Genomic DNA, 22,669 nt, shown 5'->3' on the forward strand with positions numbered 1-22,669 from the left:
TTGAAAAAAGCTTGGAGCATCTCGATAGCGCGGTGGTTGGTGTCGCTGTTTTGCAGTTCTGGAGCCCTGAGTGGGTGCTATCTGTGTGGAGTTTATATGTTCTGCCTTGGTTTGCATGGGTTTCCTCCAGGTGCTCCTGTTTCCTCATTGAGTCCAGAAACATACTGGTAGGTTAATTGGCTTCTAGGAAAATTGGCCCTAGATGTTTGTCTGTTTATGTCTGCCTGCCCTGCGATGGACTGGCTTTCTGTCCAGAATGTACCCTGCCTTGGTCCTGTTGTTTGCTGGAAAAGGCTCTGGCTCCCCCACGACCCTGAATTGGAAGAAACAGTTAGAAAATACATGGGTAGATGAAAAAAGTTCACATCACATCACTTCATTCGACAGTACTAGACTGTACAGGGCGTCGAAACAACTTCATACCTCCTGAAGGCTTTCTGCCAGTACAATGAAGTTTAGAATTACCCAGAATTAGACCCATCTAATCATAACAAGGTGGCTCCTATCTGTTGTTTTTTACTCTGAATATCAGATATCACTTTAAAAGAAAAAATGGTGATTTTTTCGTTAAATAGATAAATATGCTCCATGGGACATAGATTAAGATGCATTTATTATCAAACAGGACAAAAGCTTCTCTGTATAACATGTGGTAAAGACTTCAAACGACAATTCTACAGATAAAAAAAAAGAAATGATTTAACTGAATGGTCTCATGAATAACACTGTCCCATACTGTACACACAATAACTAAGGTAAGGCTACAGAAGGAAAACAGTTCCTTATAAGCTTTTAAAGCTCCTTTCCTCTGCAGAGAAAAACTCCATTGTCTACTGTATACTGTATAAAGGGTAATAAAAATATTTAAATATCCATAGTTAGAGAAGTAAAATCTGTAGGTGCATTAAAATAATCGAACAATTAAATTGTTTTTCAGCCAGTATTTCAAGCAACTCAAACCTTTATCCTATTACAACAGATAGTGTACAGTACATAATCTTAAATCTTAAATCTTAAGGCTATATATATTAGGGATGACTAGTACAGTTTAGAAATAATCTGAATAAATGGGATGTAAAAACCCAATATAGAAACAAATACCATTGCTCAGGTCTATAGAACATTATAACTGGCTGACACTGCGATCTAACCTCTTAATGGTACGATTACAGAAAGAAAAGGGCAGGATGGCAAGCCAGTTGCAAGCGTTCATATTATAGTTTTGAAATGACAGACGTGGGAGAAATCCGGGCAGTTTCATGCCAGGTTCTCACTAGATTGTGACACTGACAAATTATAGGGGAACATGCAAGGCTTTGTGAGGAAGTCAGCAGAGGGTATAATTCAGAGAAGAGCAATATGCTGGAAAGTCTGTTCGCTATTGACAGCCAACTCCTCTGCTTGGTTCTACACAGAAAACCAAACTCAATGGAAGACTTCAGGGCTTAGGCACCGTGTACAATGTTAAGTACTGCTAATTATTTTTTGATATTTTTATTTTTCATTTGCTAAACGATTTCAAAATGCAAAATCAAAGCACAGGAATGCAAATGTAAAAATATAGTGATTCTGTGTGTTGGCTGAAAAAGACCAGATATATTAAAACAAAATCTCCTAACTTGCTTACCTATAATTTTCTCCTTGGCCATTAACACAAAGATTGTTCTATTGTATATGTGAGAGTATCAGTTGCATGAATTATTACAAAGGATTTTATCCCTGCTCTTGATTTGATATATAATAATTGATATATATATAGATAGATGTTATATAAGCTTTACATGTTTGGCTACAATAGCTAATTAAATATACATTTGTTATATAAAGTATACTGTAATTTTATATACTGTAGAAAACTAACCTGCTTTGGAAGCATGATAAAACTCAGAATTGAGAAGTCCTATACTGAAGTTGTCTGTACCATTTATTTCCAAACTTTTGTATTAATTTTGAAATTAATAAAACAAAAAAATGCAGAAGCTCACACAACAAAGACAAAAGGAGCTTAGTAAACATGTTCTGAATCAAGAAGTTGCAATTGATCACCCATCCATGTTTCTACCCTAGTAAAATTTAATCATTTCTTTAGTTTTCTTTCCAGAATAGTTTCCACAAATCAATATAACCAAGTGTGAGTTAAAAGTATCTATCTCTACCCGGCTTTATAAAACAGATTTATTTAGCTGCAATTAGTTCGGCAAACAAAAATGTTTGTGCTTCAATGTGCTTGATAATTGAGTGCTTATGGGCTCAATGGAAAAGTCACACCATTATATCCAAGGTCCTAATTCTGAATCCTAAAACACTTAAAGGTAGGTACCAGATCTGGGCAAACCTAAGCAGGAGATATCGTCATCACAAACCATCAATGTGGGGTTTTGTAAATACATTAGCTGGTATGTTATGTTTTTTAAAGAAAGAGAATCGTGCCACACTCAATAAGGACTAACATCCAGTTTCTGAAATTCTTTATACAATACTAAGGCACCTGGGTAGAGACCAATTTTTGACAAGAGATTAATGTCATATGGAGAGGAACATCCTTGTGGTCACATTTGAAACAACCACATAAGCCACTTGGTGACAGGTTAAAGCAGTGCCCCGTGGCACTCCATTGGGACAAAGGGCAAAAGAGTCTGAGATAAAGCAAATACAGTAGGTAAGCTGAGGGAGTGAGGAACTCCCCCTCAGTTCTTGAAACATGCACAGGCCATGGTGATCAAAGACATCACTAAGGGTGGGCAAGTAAAGGACTGACAACCTGTCAGCAAGAGGAAATTGTTCCAAATTTGTGAAAGCTTCGGAAATTTTTGGGGCTGCCAAGAAAGCAGTTGACTTTCCTCCAAATGTGAGTTTGCAATGACTGGTCCTATTTGAAAAGAGACAAAACCTCTCTTACAAGCAGAATTTAAGACATCCCAGTGCCTAATTGACTTCATTAAAGCTTCCTCAGTTAGGCTCCCTGAGGCTAATGCTGTGGAATCCAAGCATGTTCAAAACACACTCTACTGGAAATACCAATTGTTGTTATTGAAATTAGGTACAGAAAGGCTACCAAGACCCCTGATGCACTGTACTGTCATCCATGAGAGCCCTGGCTGTTCCCTCTCTAAATGAAACTAGGTATAGTATAACAGACTGGGTCCATTACTTGTCTGCTGAAAATTACAGGAAATCTTCAAATCCAGATAAGTTAAACCTGAATGAATAGAAACATGGGGTTGAAAGAGAAGCTGTCATACAACAGCTGTAGAGGTAGAGGGCTGTAGAGGTAAAATTTTGACCATTGATTTTAATGTTATGTCCAGAGCATCTACTAAAGTTATCAAATGTTGAATATATAGGGAACTGAACTAGGAGTAACAGAAAGAAACATTAAGATGTCACCACCATATTGCCATCATATTCCCAACATTTTTTTTATGCCTTGTCTTATACAACACTGAAAAAAGTGCACCATATGGGGCCTTATGTGAAAGCTAGAATTCTTTCAGGCTTATTAAATGTATGTGTATCTGAGTGCTAAGCTATGACATTACACCCCTCAATCCATCCACCCTTTTACTAACCACTTCTTCAAATTCAGGGTCACAAGGAAGCCGGAGCCTATACCAGCAAGCAATGGGCACCTAGCAGAATACAACCTGAACAGGACACCAGTCCATGGCAGGGCACACACAGACTCAAACACACACTGTTACGACCCCAAGTGTCTAGGGGAAAAGGGGTGTAACATTTAGGATAATTCTTCTGGAAGCAGGGGGGTTTTGGTGAGGGACTAGGAAACGTGATAACAAGAGTAAGGAACTAGAGTGGTGCCAAAGAAAAGAAAATAACAAACAAAATGGATCTGGCTAGGACAGTGAGGGAAAGCTAATCTGACTACAAAAGAAAGACTACAAAAGTCTTCAACACCCTAGCTAATCTGCACTGACTACCCAAAACCATACAACACAAATGGCACTCACCCGTACTAAACTAGTGTACTAATACAAAATCAACTAAGTGTGTAAGTGTACCCAACAACCTAAACTAACCTTATATACAAAAGTTCACACAAAAACACAAGTAAACCAGGAAGACAAATAAGGGAAAACAAGAGTAATGTAGGTATCAAAAACCAATTTAAATATAAAATTGACCTTTTTAGTTCTGGAAATAGAAGACCACAAAGTGACCTTATTACAAAGTCTCAAAGGTGTTGACAAGGCAACCCAGCAGATTTCTTCACAACCAGCAGGTACAAGTGGAAACGATGGAGAAATACATTTCACACCATGAACAGGAAGTACTTCTCTACACAAAGGATTGTGGGAGAATGGAATAGGCTACTAAGTTGTTGCTGATACCCTGGCTTCTATTAAAAATTGGCTGGAAGAGATCCTTGTATCAATTAGCTACTAAATATCAAATGGGCTAAATAGGCCTCCTCTGATTTGCAACCGTACCTATTTTATGATATCATTCTTTTCAAAGATGAGATATGGTGCGGTTAAGTATTCATTTGTTTAAGTTATAATATTTGCTTTTGCCAATCAATTGTCTTAAGAAAAAGTAAGCAATACAAAAACAAACAATGGGCAAAGTACTACCAGATGCACTAAAGCTTGATTCATATAGACATATTAATTTTAGTCTGAGACTCAGTCTTAGAATTACTTATATGATTAACTATGTACCTATACTGTAAATAAAAGAAACTGATGTGTTACTGACCCAAAACTACCCTCTAAGGATAAAGAGCTAAGGAGCAAGCAGTACTTACAGCTTCAGATTTGGGAGGTACAGGAGGTGGAGTTGGCACTTTGTTCTCTTCCATTTGCTTGACAGCAATGTGTGAGGGTCCCATAGTTCCATCTAAAGATGTTGTGGATGAATGGAAGGAAATGAGATTTGGTTCCCCTTTTCCTCCACATTCTGACACCGCTGGATTCCCGCTGGCTTCTGTATAATTCCCAGGGTTTTGATTGGTCCATAATTCCTCATAGGGGATCTCGGGCTGATCTGCAGTTCGGAATTCATTTTCTACCCAGTCAGGCGTCATATACTCCCGTTCGCCTTCCCCTCCCTCATTGGGGGTCAGGAGTTCGTGTGGCATAACCTGCTGCTCCCCTAAGGAATCCCTACAGCCCTGAGAGTGAAGGTCCCCATTGGTGTGCATCAGCGTGCCACTGTAAACACACAGGGACAGACGCTGGAAGGACTGGGTCAGCTCCTCACGTGCGTAGTTCAGCGAGTTGGAAGTAAAGCCCTGAAGGCAAACGCGGATGCGCCGGGGGCTGGTGCACTCCTCTGTGAAATCCGTTTTCACTTCCCGCACCGCCTTAGAATACTCGTCGGGGTTGAAATGCTCTTGACAGAAAAGAGAGGTCTCATGAGCAGCCTTCTCAAACAGGGGATCCCCCCGGAGCAAGCCCTCGGGAAGCAAGAACCGGGGCATATCAGTCAGCAGCAGGAAGTGAAAAGGGGTCACTTCCTCCTTCCTCAAAATGCAACATAGGACCACCGTCTTGGAAATGATGCTCACCAGCTTATAGCGGTGGCCTTCCCGGATAATGTGGAGATCGTAAAGGTTCCTGGGAGGGCGACTTGGTACCATAACATTAACCGGCAGTCGGACCTTCTCGATGATGCTGCGGATTGTGTGCTCGCCCTCTTGCATCTGGATCTCCAAGGGGCTGCGTGTGCTGAACTTGCCTTTGCACTGAAAGGGCAGGCTGATGCTCTCGTTGGTCCGGTGGTTCATGCAGATCAGGCAGGGCATCTTGCCTTTCACCTGCTTGCTCAAGGTGTTGGACTTGCCCAGCTTCCGGAGGATGGTGTTGAAACGGGATTTCTCCTTTACTGTTTTGGCACACAGGATTTCAGCCTGGCCCATTAGTGTAAGTTCGTCACCAGCATGCAGTGTGAAATTATACGCTTCACTGTCTTCACTGAATTCCCCTGAAACAACCTGCAATGAAAGCATACACAAGTGAGGCATGGCCAGTTTCAACTTTACCTGAGATTGAATTGCCAGTCAAATGGGGCATTTGACACTGAAGTCTTAAACAAAGTAAAGCCACAACACAATAAAATGTGGCAAATGAGGAGAAAATAATAGATGATAAAATTCACGTAAGAGCAGTCCTTCCAAATGAGGGATTGCAAAAGGTACTATTGACTGCTCCAAAAAATAACACTGTCAATGTTCACTGACAAAAGAAAGAAAACTATTGAAAAGAGCTTTCATATGTTTTATGGATGTACTGTACAAACTAACAGTTCAAAATGTTATTTCTGTACTTGTTTTCAGGTGTCAACTTCCGTTTCTGTTATGCTGTTTGTGTTTCATATTTGTTGTGTGGCCTTCACCTGCAAATTAACTGCAACAAAATCTGGGTTTGCATAACAAACCTGCACAGAAATTAGAAAGAAGAAAAGCAAATATGCATGAGGTCGTGATGAAAGAACTGATAAAAGCAACTTGGAATCTTGTGACTTACTACAGCAAAGGGATGGGTTTTGAGATCTCAAGGCCACTGTTGCATTTGTGATCAAATCTCTTTATTTTTGATGTCCTGAACCTCAGGAAACAGACTGTAAATAATCCAAGGAAGCACTAATAAAGTATATGAGATGGTCAGAACATTTTCAGAAACATAAAACAGATATAAGTATTCACAATATACTATTTTATCACATTTGACCAATAAAACATCATTAAATTAACAAAGCACAAGCAAACAACAAAATAAAAGCCAACCCATTACACATATATCACACATTTAACAAATATTTAATAAATCCCAATAAAGAAGTGAACCAACAAAATAAATATTATATAATCTATATAATATAATCTATATGTATTATGAAAGTATTACAGTAACCATGCACTGTTCTAGAGGCAAGTAAGTAGTTATCTGAAGTGCTTCCTGACAAAAATACAGGAAGACATATAAAAGGAGAATTTTGAAAGAGGACAGGATGCCTTTAAATAGTTCTTCTTCTTTTATTCAGATTTAACAGTTTATACAATTCCTTTTCCACTCGGAGGCAATATTGAACTGCCACTTCTTTCTCCTAAACGTGTAATTGAAAGTGACAGTAAATGCTCAGGCATTTGACAATAATGCAGATTTTAAAAGGTTCAGTGATGTGGAACTTTTAACAGAAATATTCTTGTAAAATGGCTGATGCACCATCTGCTGGAACAAAAGATCTAGGCTGCATTATGAGAAAATTATAATATACTTCTCAGGAAAGTCTATCACATATTCCTTCTAACACCACACAGCCAAACACCAAAACCATATAATTCTATTTGTAGTACATAATGTGGTTGAAATGTATTACGGGAACTGTGATATTCCTGCTAAAATAGCTCAAATATATCATAACAGTAAGTGTTAGTCATCTTGGATAAATGCACCTACATCATAATCGGAATGCTAAAACTACTGTATGCACCAAATAAAAAGACAAGACTGCCAATGGATCAGAAAAAAGTACAACCATGCCACTGGAATGCCACTATGTCAATTTGGTAGTTCAGTCAAATTCTAACAATGATGAAATAAGACAGCCAATATAAAGGAGTTTTATAATTTGGTGCTAATTATCCTGGCTGAGGAAATTCAGGGCTTCCACTTCCAAGGAATGAGCCAGAGAGCCGCTGTAAATATGAAGTTGGGTTGGAGGGTGCTAGAAAAGCGGTGTGGAGAGTGGGCACTACGAGAGTTTTTCTATGTATAGTAGGAGCGTAGAAGTTTAACATTAGAATATGACCATTTCAAGAACGTCTGTTAAATAATACCACTTATTAGTTTTATTTCTTTATAAGTATCTTGGGGAAGACACAGTTGTACAGAAGTGCCACACATTGCACAATTTAGTCATAAATATTTTTTTCCTGTATCACAAGTATTTTAAATTTACTTTAGCTGCTTAAAGTATGCTATTTAAATCATAAAAAAGTTGGCAGCAAGCAGCAATCACTATGTGGGCAAACCACTATTTAACAGTCAGGAGTGTGTTTTGACAGAACATTTATGGATATTCCTGTCTCAGAATATCCATGACCCTCTTTGCAGTCTCAAAGGAGCTATAAGACTGTTTTGTATTTCACCTTAAGAAGAAGTCATAGGTCACAAGCAATATTACTTCTGAATTCAGCACTGATGGATTTTTGTACCGGACCATATGACTCTATGTTCACCAGGTCACTTTAAGGCAGACTGGGATTTCAAAAGCTGCCCTGAAAATTGAAAGACATGAATTAATACGTTTCATATCATGCTTTTGTTGAGCTGAAAATGTATTATATCAATGAACAGCTGAACAATGTTGTTGAAAGATTTGAAAGTGCCCATTCTATTTAGGTTTAAGAGTGAATAGCTGATGAGTATTACAGGTTTATTGGGCATGGGAATTAACCACCAGTTTTAATCTCAGCAAAGGTAAAAAAATTGCATTCACGAATGAATATCTATCAATTTAAGAGCAAGGGTGGCACAGTGGTTAGCATAACTGCCTCACAGTGCTGGGGCCCTGGGTTCAATCCTGGACCGTGGGCGCTATCTGCGTGGAGTTTGTATGTTCTCCCTGTGTTCACATGGGTTTTCTCCAGATGCTACGGTTTCCACCCACAGGCCAAAAACATAAACATAGCTTAACTAGCTTCTGGGAAAACTGGCCTTAGCAGTGAGTATGCATACCTGTGTTGTTTCTGTGTGTCTGTTCTGCTATGCACTGGTGTACCCTGCCTTGCACCTGTCGCTTGCTGGGATAGACTCCAGCTCCCCCACTCCAACACAACCATGAATTAGAAGACGTGATTAGAAAATGTAAAAGTGCAGCTTTAAAATCTCATCGTGTCTCGATTCCATATGCTTATCCTAGTTACACTACTGTCTATCACAAAAGTATAATGCAATATGTCCAAATTACCTACTGTATGCCTTCAATTTGAATTATTGCATCTATCTTATAGATATAATCTTATTGCAGCTATATTTTTTTAACATAACATCTTGCCAGGAAAACTCTTGACCTACTGTATATATATATCATGTTTTGCTTTTGTTCATCCTAAAGTTTTTCAGAGAAATAATTTATTTTTACCAAAACGTAATACAGTGGCAGAACCAGATGACCAATCACTTTGACATGATCATCATTTTGTAATGGATTTGACAAAGAACAACCCACTAAGTTTCAAACGTCTGAAGATTCAGTTACAAAAAAAAACACTTTTCAAGATTTTGTCAAGAATCCAGTACAATGCCCAAGTCATAGGGCATGCTGATGTAATTTCCACTCTGACACAACTTCCAACTTTTTAAAATGATAGTAAAAGGAAAATAGTATAACAACTCTTAAGTTCTTGAATTGTGGGAGTATAGAAGAAGCTACTCAGCAATGTGATTGTCGATACCCTGGCCTTTTTCAAGAAACTGCAGGATGAGATCCTTAGATCAATTAGCTACAAACTACCAAGCAGAATAGATGGGCCAAGTGGATTCTATTCATTTGTTGCCTTCCTTAAGAAATTAAAAGATATTCATGAATTTAAAAAAAATTGAGTTCCACTACAGACACAATAAAGACCTACTATTACTTCACTTTATCCTTGAACTAAACTGAAAATGACTTGAGTGAAATGTCTCAACAACCAAAATTATAACGGTAAAATACAGTCAGAAAAATCATTAGCAACTGAAATTAGAACATTTATTATTGTATTTCAAAACTTGCATGTAAACTTGGTCTACACAGGACTAACTCATAAAAATCACTTCTCCGCATTATACATTTTAATGTCCCTTTACTTCAAATTTACGGATAAGCCCTGTCTAAAGAAAGCCACAGCCACAAAGCCCCTTTCAGGAGACTAAAAGGACACTGACAGAGAGGATCATCAGCCAGTTACAGTACATTACTTCTCACGAAATGCACATTCACAGAACAAAACCCCTAACCTGCAGTAACTGGTCTCAAAAAAACTATGTTCAAAAGAAAAGCTCAAAAGACTCAGAACCAGCACTGCATAAATCTTCCCCTTTGTCATAAGCTCACATCATTCCATTAACATGTTAGGGTTTCCTGAAGTAGCCCAAAGCTGTGTAGTATTCAGTTCTGTGAGGCACTGGGATTTCTTGGCAGGATTGGAGAAAGTGGAAATCTTAAGTAAATATGCCACGGCAACATATCCCACAGAGACTAGCAGGGGAGTTTTTTAAAAATGTTTGGTCCAGAGCAGAATTTGTTTTCAATTGGTGTTTTTAGAAAAGCATGATCGTGATGGTTGTTATCATCTTGGCGATCAAGCTGGAACGGCATAGCGGCGCCACATGTCAGTGAGTGCTGCTTCCTCACTGCTCTTGGGTCCTGGGTTCAATTCCAGTCTAGAGAGTCTTTTTGTAGGGAATTTGCATGTTTGCATAGGCTTTTGCAAGATACTTTGCTACTCTGCTTCTCTACCCGCCACTAAAGGTATAATAGTCAGGGTGATTCTCAGAATTATCCCTATATGCTTGCTGTGCACTTTGCAATGCACCCAAGTCCTGTGCACTTACTGACACAAGTGGAAGTAAGTGGCTTTCTGACAACTGGTGGGTGTTTGAATGCTATAAAGTTTGACATAAAGTGGACAACATTAATTAAATTAATGTTTTTCTTTTTCAAAATAACTAATTCAGAAGAACAAGCAGAGCAAAATTGGACTGCAGGGAAATGCTTTGAAAGTTGAATTCCATCAGAAGGCTTTATCTCACATATAGAAACACGTTGGCTAATGGTTTGTCATTGTAAGCAATTTAGAAATAATTTGCATCAGAAATTGTCGAACCTCTAGGATGAGGGTCTAATGAATTTCTTGTTTTATAAATCAATAATGTATAAGTATTCCCAACATTAACAAACAGGTCATTTCAGTTGGCCTATAAAGCTTACTAGACTGGGGCTTTGTAGGACCGAGGGTAGGAACTCCTGGCCTAGACTATTGCAAAATTGAAAGTTTTGGTGAATATCCAGTGTGTTTTAAGATTACCTGAATTTGTTCTATCAATCTGACTATTCTGCCTTTGGAAACATCTCCAAATTTGTATTATTTTGATTTGGCAATTCTATTCTTATCCTGACTCCCAAAATAAAGTTTCCTATTGTTATTTACCTCAGCTCTCCCATTCAATCATTGCAGCTGTACCAACCAGTGTGAGATGAGGGACTTGTAGTTGACAGAGCCAACTGCTACAGTTTCCATACTGGCAACACCTACAGGAGAGTCAGCGTTGAGTTATCCTTTCTGTTAAATCCAGGTTGGGTCTGACACACATCTTAGTGCTGCCCCTAACAGCCAACACTTTGCACAGGGACTCAGTCTGTGTCTTACCCTGTGCAGACTCACTCAGGAGGCATCTCCAGGCCTCCATTAAGTTATCAATGAGGTGTACCCCATTCTTCCAATGGAGCTCCTTTTTTAAGGTCAATTCCCTGTTCAGCACTCAGACATTGAGCGAAATCTCAGTGTCACTACCTAGAACTGAACTTTCTGTATTCCATCACCGTAGAGCACTGACTGGAGAGGGAATTCTCTCTTTCCTACTGTCGCCTTCCCCTTGAGCCACACTTACTCTCCTCCATAGCAAGTCTGCTACAGAAACAGGCAAATTTTGCTTCCCGTTAAATGCTCTGAGTCCCTCTGAGAACCTGCACTTAAGAGCTGAGCTTACCATTCATCATGGTCCCTATATGTCAGGGACCAGATCTTAGCACTTTCTGGCTGCAGCACACCCAGGCTTACAGTGGACTGCTAGGACTGCTCATTGCACAGCCCAGACCTGTACTGGCGACATCTGGACAACATGTAAGAAACATGTAATAGGTTTATTCCATGCTGAAAAAAAGAAGAAAGGCCGTGGAGCCTTCTTCAGGTGTTTTCAGCATGGAATAAACCTGTTACCTGTTCCTTTGCAGCCTACGCATGCTGACGCAGCTACCCACCTGAACATGTAAGAAACATGTCCCTGTAACATACAAGTCTAGTCCCTTTAGCACCCAAATGCATGATAGGTTTGTATTATCAACTAAGAAAGTGCAGAAGATTGAGTATAATGCTGGCACTCTCTTTCTCTCTGGTTTTGTTTTGTTTTTGCTCCTAGCTTTTCTCTTCTATATCTGACATCCTACACTCCACACACTGTTATCAACAGAGACAACCCTTCAGCAGGTATAATAGCTCCAGAGAGAAGTCACAAACTCCAAACCATTAGACACCAGGTGTCGTCCCTCAGCTGGGGTTGCAATTTGGTAAGGTTAACAATCAATGCAGATACAGTGATATAAAACAATGCAGACAACTTTGTTAACATTCCAAAGTTTATGCTACTTCCCAGAGTGAAGCAATAAATGTCACTGGATATTTGCTAAATTACACCTTTTTTATCCATAGAAACTAATTTATGAGCATGATTCCACATTAATTAAAAGTCACAATAATTACACCTCACCAAAGGAGTTACAAATCAAATGATACAAAAATGTTAAAATCCTATGTACAGTAACAACAGTATGCAAGGTATTTAATAACAGACATTAAAGTTAAAAGAGGCCCCTGCACCCTCACTATGCACTCAGCCTCAACACATCTACATGCTTATTTCATTTTCTTACATTTCTGCAACCAAAATACAGTTGTATTCTTAGCATCACCAACCTTCACACTAAAAGTAATGGCCTCCATCACAAATACTCTGTCAGGAAACACACTTGCTATTTCCTCCACACTGCTGAAGTACTGTATAGGTTCTCTCACATCCCGGTCTTGGTCCAACAGTTTAAACTTCCCTGTAACAAAAAAAACATGGATATTAGAGATAATCCAGTCTTTGGACAGAAATTATACTTTGTATTGTACTTGTATAGTAATATTATTTCACTAAACTCTAAACATTTGTGTGTTTTGTTGATCAGACAGAATGAAAAGCAAAGAATGTATCTATGATTTTATCATTTTTATAGGTTTATTCATACATTTTCAAGCAGAGGTTTCATTGTTCATATGGAGTGCTCTGAGGATGGAAGGAATTCATAAGAGACCAATTAATAGTGCTTTGAGTTTGCCATTATTTTTATAATGGTCTATAAAGAGCAGTTTGCGTAATGCTGAAATTAGCCAGACTATTCCTAGAATTAATCTGTTAATTTACAATTAAATGGCGACACACTCGTTCTCAAAACAGAAAAAAGGTCAATGGATCGCAAAGAAAAAACTGTATATAGTACTGTCAAAATTAATCCTTTGATTGTTTTCTGACTTTACCGTTATTGAAAATGATATGATTGAAAGATCGAAAGAAGAGCACAAAGATGTAAATCAGAGCCATGAATGAAATCCTTCTGATTTCAAGATCTGCTGTAACTGTGATAATGAGCATGATAATGATATCCTGAAGAAATATAAATCAATATAAGGTATTACAGAGATGCCAAGTGCACATACAAAGATGAATAAGGATGAGAATATATATAATATATATAAGAATATGTAGGATGACAGAAAAACAAGAGTTTCCCTGCCTTGGATTAAATAACTGAACATTGGTACCTGGAACAGTGAGTTCACACTCTAAGTGAGAAGTGGGATTTCTTTGCTTTTTGTCCATTTAATTAGTGCTTTATTGCTGCAATTGCGCTTTAGAAATGGAATCATTGTGTTATGTAGAAGAACTCTTCACAAGAATTTCAGTATTCAAAAGCAACTAGCAATGACCAATTGAAGTGCACTACGAGCTATTCATTACTCTTTATATGAGACCATTAATATTGAGGGAAATTCAAAAGTTCAATGTCTGGAAGTAAATCAGCACTCTGTACTGGTTTGGTAGGATACTTGGTTGGAGTTAATGGTGCATGTTTACTTGGTGGAAGAGAATGAGAAAAGAAACAAGGGAACATTGTTGTTTAACTATTAAGATCTTGAACAATTAAAAAAAAGTAAAGGTCACTATAAAAAAATAGACTTTGGAACTTACTAAAATTGTCATTCAATTTTAAGAGCATTGTTTGCATAATAAAAGAAATATATATTTTTTTAAATAACAGGAGAATATTTTCCAAGGACTTAAGACCAATTACTTATTATACGAAATTCCTGTGGTGTTAGTGAGTTGCTAAGTTCTCAACGCCAGTTTCCAAGTTAGTTGTCACAGGTAAATGATTTCCCATCTGTGACTGCAGCTAAGCAGCCCAGTTGACCCAGGAGTTCAATTCTTTGCTTTTAATGAATTTTCTTGCAGAATATTTGACAGTGCTGATGATGTTTATCAGCTGTGAGTGTAGTTCACACGACTCTGAAGACCCTTCAAGTTCCATCGCCTAGCAACAAGTTTCTTTCCCATTTCCAAAGTAGCTCTCTCCAACCACTGAGCATAATTAAAAAGAAAACTATGCAGACACTTAATAGCAGATTGATAGAAAAGCTCATCGGCCTGGCAATGCACAATGCTTCGTCTTGTCACTTTTTTGATCTGTACTGTTCCTTGTAATCACTGAAAAAAATCCACATTCCCTGTATAGTCTTTCAGAATATGATGCATTGATCCAAGATCTCATCTATCGTTTAGATAAATCACAGCATGTGCTGTATATCTGATCTGCTCCCACAAAGTCAACCCCACTTGTATTATTAACAAGAAATTCAGTAGTTGGGTTAGATCTTTATACAAAGTGAAGGAGAGATAAAATTTGCTGAGTATATTTGGCGTAGTTTGTCTGGCTGAGGGAGCTTGGCAGCCTCGCCCAGATGCTCTCTCTGTGTTGTGAAGATTGAACCAGGTAGTTCCTGGGGGGGGGTGTGGAAGTGGTGGTGGGAGAGGAACAAAAGAGATCTACTAGGTGAAGTCACAGGCGCGAGACTTACCATATCTAACAGACAAGTGGAAGTGTGCAAAATTAGAATCTACCCAAATTTCTACTAAAACTTCTATTCAACCTGTTAATATTCCACTAATGCATTCCGCTATCATTACCCTCGATGCTAAGATATGAATAAGCAGAATTAAACTTTTGGTGAAAGAAAAAATATGACTTTGAAACCAAGATACCTACAGTACTGTACATGTGTGTGCCCTTTGCAAATTGTATCATCTCTGAATGTGTAAATAGATTTGCTTACTTTTTCATAAGCTGAGCAGTTGCCTGATGAAATCATATCGTTCCTCAATGGAAAAAATGTTGACCTAATGACATCTAAAATCTTCTTTTTGATGCACTTTATTCACTCTGTTACTACACTCTTTCATATAAAATACCAATCTATTACCGCAGATAACAAAATTAATGAATAGTCAGCAGCTTAAAAATGCCCGTACGGATACCCAGAAGGCTAAACCTGAAAAGGCACTTCTGTACTCTACACACCAGGCTTGATGACAGAAACATGAGTCTTGATACCGACACCACTGAAGGAACAATATCATAATTTAAGCCACATCCTTAGGAACTGACCCATCTTGCAAAACAACACATTAAAAATTTTAGATGCTCCAACAAACTGAGTAAAAAACTATTATTAATAAAAATAAAGATAAAAAGAAAAATTTAACAAGAAATAAAGAAATGTATTAATATTAATCCTCCTTCAGTTTTCTCCCACTAATGAACTCATTAACCCACTAAATATTTTCAGTTTCTGCGGCTGAAATTCATGTAGGATTTTACCAGTTTATGTGGGAAAAACTAATATACTACTATAAAAACTAATTTAGTTTTTAAAACAAATTCTAAATTACATCATATTACATGTTGAATGATAATGTCTAACTAACATAACAATAGCTATTTATACTGTAGCATACTCCTAACACTGTACCTTTAGAATGTTTTTTGTTTAATCTAACCCATGTAACTTCAGAGACTTGCTACTGTACCTCTACCTTTAGTTCCTGAGCCTGAATAATCTTTTTGATATTTTGTTCTACAACTTCTAATCGCCTGTCTTTCCTGTCTCTTCAGAACAGTGTGTATTCACTAATGTTGCATTCATCACCATTGTTTCAAGCAGTTTCTTTACTACAATTAGAAAATTAGAAAAACAATCAGAAAGTTTCCCATTAACTGTCTAATCATATTTTTATGTAGCGCTACCTTAGCAGGAGAGGGCAGATTTTATAATCAGTATAAATATAGTATATACTGTATGTAGCTGCCTAGAGCTGACCTATCCAAGTTAAGAAAATGTTTTATCAAAGGATTGTTACCAGAAAATGGAACAAGTACAACAGCAAGATTATCAATATGAGGGAAAATTAATACTTTCTTTTCTGTCTTGAAAACAGTTACTTTGCACTTCAAAAACTACCAGATTTAAATACTACCAGTATCTACAAATCTTTTTTGCACAGATTTTGCAGATCTGTTGCTCATTTTATTGTTTATGATCTAGAAGAACCACTGATAAAACTGATTTAAAACATTACTCTGCTTCTATTTTGGATTCGTGATTTTTTTGTTTTTTTACTCTTGCTGACGTGGCCACAGTTACACCACTGCTTGCTTAACATCTACCATCTAATTTGCTAATAACACTGCTGTTTTGGAAAAAGTTACCCACTAAATCCTATTTCGGAAACTAATTTTAAAACACAACTCTAATGCTAGTTTGGATTTTGAATCTCATTTTGTTTTATTGCTGTTGGCAACTATGAATCTGTTACTGCTTCAATATTTACCATACAATTTTCAAACATATTGAAAATCTTACCATCTCCATGCCACTGAGGAAACTGCTTCTATTACTTTTTTTCTGCATTTTTTCTTTCAGGAATTCACAGTAAATGACTTATTTAAACCATCCTTTCACTAATATTTTGAGTTTAAGAACATTCTTTAATGTAGACATTTTGGAAACAATTACAGTATTTGCTGCTTAAAAGTTATTATTAAGGAGCCCTTTTTACAGGCTGCATTATACAGTATATGACTACCTTTGTCTAAATCTTTCTAAACCAGAAATGTATGAACTGGGATTGTCCCACACTCCTTGCTTTTTGATTTGAAATGAGTCTGCAGGGTGAATGGGATTCTAAAGCTCTGGTTATACTTTACTGACTTTTGGCGCAGCTGATATTTATGGTATAAGGAGACGACGTCATAAACGCAGAAACCAAAATTGTGGTATGAATCTCTCAAATTGTGTCCTCTTTGTTGAGCTGACTACTATAATTCAAAAACTAGGGAAACCACAAATTCTAGCCCTAACATACTTACAGGCCAGCTGAATGTAAGAGCTATGTCTGGTAAGTCATTGTTACTAAATGACTTATTTTCCAAAAAACGTATTGTTTTGTCTTACCAAGTTTATGAACATGGTCAGTTTGACACCACTTACAGTGGGTAAAATGTAAAAATAAAAATTTAAGAATATATTTGTATTCCCAGATAACATTGTTGAGTTGTTTACTGCTCTCAGTAAAGTCATAAATACAGAAGCTCCAGTTCAGACTCATTACACTTTAACTTCATTTTCATGGACATCTCTAGACATCATTCTCCATGGTTTAAGGATGACCCCAAAGCCCTCAGACATAAAGGTTAAGTTGGAGCAGCAATTTTGGTCAAAAGCTCATAAATAAGTAAGACAAGACTACTTTAATTTAATTTGAAATGGGATAAATCAAACTGCTCCTTTGAAATTATTTTTTCTCTGAAAAAAATAGTTAAATTTGAACTCAGTCATCTTCTGTTGTTTAGGATTTTTCTCCCACTTATAACCCAATTTCAATTTCTGTTTACCCTGCAAATACTGTAGTTCAGCTCTCAAGACTTTCGAAAATGTGACTGTCTGTAATACTGTGAAACTGATATGTCACTTTAAGCTACAGTATGTCCTATTTCAATTAGCTTAGATCTTTAGCCAGACAGGATTCTTAAAGAGTGCATGCCGATTCTTATGGCCAATACTATGGACCTGCAGATGGATGTAAGGTCAATACATGGTCTATGGATTCTACTGTTATATGAATATGGTCTTTAATAAGGTCTTAGTGATTAATGTAGAGTTGAGTGTGGTTTGCAAAGTTTCTTCTTGCACTGTTGCCTTTTGCTGCCTTGGTTCTTGTTTGGACATCTTGATCCTGAAAAATTCTCCTCCTAAGCCTGACAAAAGCCCTACTGGCACTGCTTATCCTGCAGCATATCTCCATCTCCATGTCAGCCTTAGCCAAGAACACACTGTCAAGGTAACATATTACATAACATATTTTTGTTATTTAATGTTAACATATTTTTTGGAGTGCTCTTGTCAACATCAATGTGAATTATGGAGATTTGTGGATCATTCCGAGTTGCAGGTTAATAAAGATTTTGGTTCTTTTTAATGTTCCCCTCAAGATCTAGCAGGTTTTATACATTTGTAAAGGAAATTATACATTGGAGGTTTGCCTCAATAGGTTACAATTGCTTCACCCCTTAAAGGATGGTTGTAATTAAGATAGCAAACAGGGTTGAAACCAAAATACATGCCTGTTTAACCCCAGTTTCCACTTTGAAAGGAGCAGTCTCGGCTGTGCGACTGCTAACTACAGCTACTGACATTCCTTCATGCAGTAGTCGCAAGATCCGAATTAATTTATTAGGGAAATCAATTTTTGACAGTACAGTATTTGCCAGAGGACATGACAGTGTACACAGTCAAAAAGTTTAGTTAAATCAATAAACGCCAACGTAGAGTGGTTGATTTTGTTCCTGGCATCTTGAAGCTGTCATGCTATAAGGATCATGACAGTTGTACCTCTGGATTGCTAAAAGCCATGTTGTGACTCAAGTATTTCCTCTGACAAAGGTAGCAGCCAGTTTATTAGTATGCAGGAGAGTATTTTGCCAGTTGTGGATAGAAGGGAGATACCTCTGAAGTTGCCACAGTCTATTTAATCCCCCTTCTTAAAAGTGGTGACTATAAGGGTATCCCAGCAGGGATTTCCTCCTTCTCCAGATCATTAATAGTCCCTCACATTTGCCTTGACGTTCATGCTAGGAGGTTCACCCTTGTCCTCCTTTATGGATCACTGAGGGATTCGGAGTGCTATATTTATTTCCACAGTGGTGTTTCTATACAGCAGCTCTTGGAAGCGTTTTTCTCCAGCAGGAATTGACAACATCATTGTCCTTCAAGAGGTCTTGTCCATCTTTAGAGCAAAGGGAGTTTAGGTCACGGTAGCTTGTCCGTACATTGCCTTTGTGACATTAAAAAAGGCCCTGGTGTCACCTGAGTCAATAAGATTCGGGATCTCTAGGGCCTTCTCTGTCCATCAGCTGTTCTTATGTTCCCTCACTTTGGAAAGCAAGATCTATCTGAAATGTTTTCGGCTGCTTGCAATGACTGCAGTTCTGCTTTCAGGCCTGTCAATGAGGGTCTGCACATTCCGGGCTCCAATATTCATTCATTTTCCTTTGTTTCTAATCACATTGGGGTGTTCCCACTGAACGTGGTAATCCAGTTAGGATTATGAGGCAGGCTATTTCAGGACACCTTAGCTAGCCCCTTTCCCATGTGGGGTGAGCATAATGTGTTTTCATAATGCTAATTTTTGTACCCAACACCCAGTACTTGCCCCAAGATGGTTACACCTGTCATCTAACCCATTAGTAAACAGATTGTGTACTGAATGTTTACTGATTGTGCTGGTGAAGTTGTCTTTATTATTTCTGAAACTAATTTCACTGTCTGATGATTTATTACATGCACTTTAATAATGTGAGGCTGCGTCTTATCAGGACAGGTAGAATACTTACACCAATAAAGTTATTCAGCAAAAACAATTGCTATGAAAATGACCAGATTTGGATGAGTGGTAAATAATTACAGTGATAACTGATATCTGACTATTTTGCATTAAGGATATGCACTCAAATGAATAAAAGTCGTTTTTGATCACTTGTGTGTCCAAAAATATAATCACTATGAAAAACAAAATTTCATTCCTTTGCTTTACCTTCACAGGCTATAAGGTCAAATGGTCTCTCATTTGTAACCATGATAAGATAAGATAAGATTTTATTGTCCCCTGAGGGAATTTTTTTATGGACACCCAGCACTCCTGTACATTTAAACAGAATGCAAACAAAAACAAAAGCAGAATTGCACATTATTCTATTACAAAATATAAGAAAAACATTGCACATGTACAGTATAACACATATCAACATGTAACATTTATAACACATCACAAGAGTCAAAATTGTGTTTATCCTTGACAATTGCGTTGACAGCTTTAATGGACGGTGGAACAAAAGAATGTTTGTATCTGTTTGACTTACATTTGGGAACCCTAAAACATTTGCCAGAAGGAAGAAGTTGATATTCAGAGTTGAGGATTTGGGAAGGATCTGAAATAATTTTTCCTGCCTGTTTGATTATGGATTTTTCAAAGATTTTAGTATGGTGAGTTTATAAACTGTGCTTATAAACAAAGGTATAATGTACCCAACAAATATTCAAACAAGAATACAAATCCAGGTTTATGGTAAGTAATCAAATCATTCAGTAAAAAGTGTGTGCTCAAATATAACAGTTATCATGACTTAAGATGTACACAGTAAAAGTAAGTAGATTTTTATGAAACCAGATAAGATTTTTAGCATTTGTCTTGAGGAGAAAACTGTATCCCTACAGTATGTCAGTCCTGCCTGTAGTTCATTTCAACAATTGTGGTGGTCCTAAACAGATCATGGGTTAGAAGTTAGAAGTACTGTAAGCAGTCAATGTTTAGAAAAAACTTTTTTTTATCTTTATCTGTGACTCTCTCTATATATATGAATAAATGTATGTTTGTGCATACAGTATATGCATACACACAGTGACTATAATCCACAATATCCTGTTGATAAGGAAGCATGTCAGTTCACACAACTAGCTGCATTTAGGCAGAACAATGGCTACAGCTATGTCAGTGATGCAAAGTAACCACATTTAAAGACATGAAAATCACTCAAATCCTAGTCAAATTAGGCCCTGATGGCATAACTAACATAAATTTCGGTATCTGTCATAAGTTAAACCCTGTGACCCACCAGCAGACTGTGACTTCTGCATAACAGCTTCATCTCCAGACAATTTAACCCTGTGAAACTCAACCATATCTCTTCTTTCTTATTTGGATCAATCATGCTTTCAATTTCTATTTAATTAATGTAGATATGCAACACAGGGTCATGTCCATAACCGTTGACCTCAAAACAGCTCCATTTTATCAGATTTAAAGCCTAATAAATTTCTTAAGTATTCCGTTCTCAGAAATTCATATTGTGTCCACTTATCAATAAAATGTTCATGATATTCATTACACAATATTACACACATTATTGCAGATCACCCTGAGATGATGTATCATGAAAGGTGGTATATAAAATAAAGATGATAATTCATCAAATTATCTATCTGAATATAAAGCTTATGGGAAACAGAGTGCACTCTAAAAACAAAACACACTGATTGTCATTCATGTTCATGACACGAACTGGGAAAAGCTAACCAGGTGTGTCTATAGCTATTTTATTTATTGTTCATACTCCCAGTGCACAATGAACAAAGTAAATGTTATTTTATCCTGTATGAAATAGGTATACTGTATGAATCTTCATGTATTGCTACTAAAAATACTTCTAGTTATGGATCAGAAATGTGAGTAAAAGGAAGTTATATCATTAATGTTACATAAATAACAGAGATGACAAATTGCCATTCATGGCAGTGCCAGAAGTGGTACAGGCCTTACACGGACTATTGACATGAGAAAATCTGACTTCCTGAAAAGAGCACTTGTAATTGAGAGTGGCAGTAACTAAGACTATGCAGTCATATTTAACTGATATATGAATGCAGTGATGTGTTTAGAGTTCTGTACTGTCTATACCAAAATAGTGATAACAAGCAAGTACCTCCAATAATCCATTCATGCTAGAAGATGCCTTTTGCACTAAAGCATATATATGATCCTAAGGATTGAGAAAGCATCAGAATGGAAGAGCAGTCTTGTAGTTAAGATTCAACCCCAATTTGTGCCATGGCAAGTGGTAGGTCCATTTACCATTAAACTCCTTCAGTCTTAGAGCTGCTCCGCTTACCATAAAGCCTATTAGGATTCTTGCAAACAATTGGTAACCAATTTCACAACATTCTTCTTCCATGATAGGTTATAGATGTAAAGTACTGTACCATCGGGATTACTGGCTATTTTGGGGAATGAAGGCTGCATCCGAATGAGACCTACTGTTATCTTTGTCTCCATGAATCTAGCCTTTCGGATCAAGGTCGCATTCTGTCATCACATGCATGAACAGTTTCTCCACAATAAGAGCAGTCATCCACCCCAAGTACTCAAATGGATGGTATACATGAAGAAATGTGACATCGGTATAAGCTAAGAGATCAATATTTAAGACCCAAAGGTGTCTGAACAGGGAAGAATATCATTTAAGAAAACTCATCGTGGCAAGATCACCCAGATAAAAGACAAAATACATCCCAAGACACCACCTTCTCAATCTAACTGAGACTGTGTGGATACCAAATCTGAGATATTAGCCATCTTCGGGTTCAAGGATGACAATCATCCTAGACCAGGAAAGATAGCCATTGAATCATGTGTTAATGTCTAACCATTGTCCATTTTGTGTCTATGTTCAAAAC

General features: G+C 37.4%; 1 protein-coding gene across 1 annotated transcript in view; it reads right to left on the reverse strand.

The window, feature by feature from the left end:
• gareml (GRB2 associated, regulator of MAPK1-like) overlaps nt 1-22,669 on the reverse strand; it is a 74,458-nt gene that overhangs the window by 12,715 nt on the left and 39,074 nt on the right. The window contains exons 3-4 of the mRNA XM_006625908.3: nt 12,698-12,828; nt 4,766-5,953 (exon numbers count right to left, since the gene is read on the reverse strand). Coding sequence (XP_006625971.1) covers nt 4,766-5,953; nt 12,698-12,828 — 1,319 coding nt within the window. The remainder of the gene's footprint in view (nt 1-4,765; nt 5,954-12,697; nt 12,829-22,669) is intronic.

The sequence above is a fragment of the Lepisosteus oculatus genome, chromosome 2 (genome assembly GCF_040954835.1).
Source record: "Lepisosteus oculatus isolate fLepOcu1 chromosome 2, fLepOcu1.hap2, whole genome shotgun sequence".
Classification (NCBI taxonomy): Eukaryota; Metazoa; Chordata; class Actinopteri; order Semionotiformes; family Lepisosteidae; genus Lepisosteus; species Lepisosteus oculatus.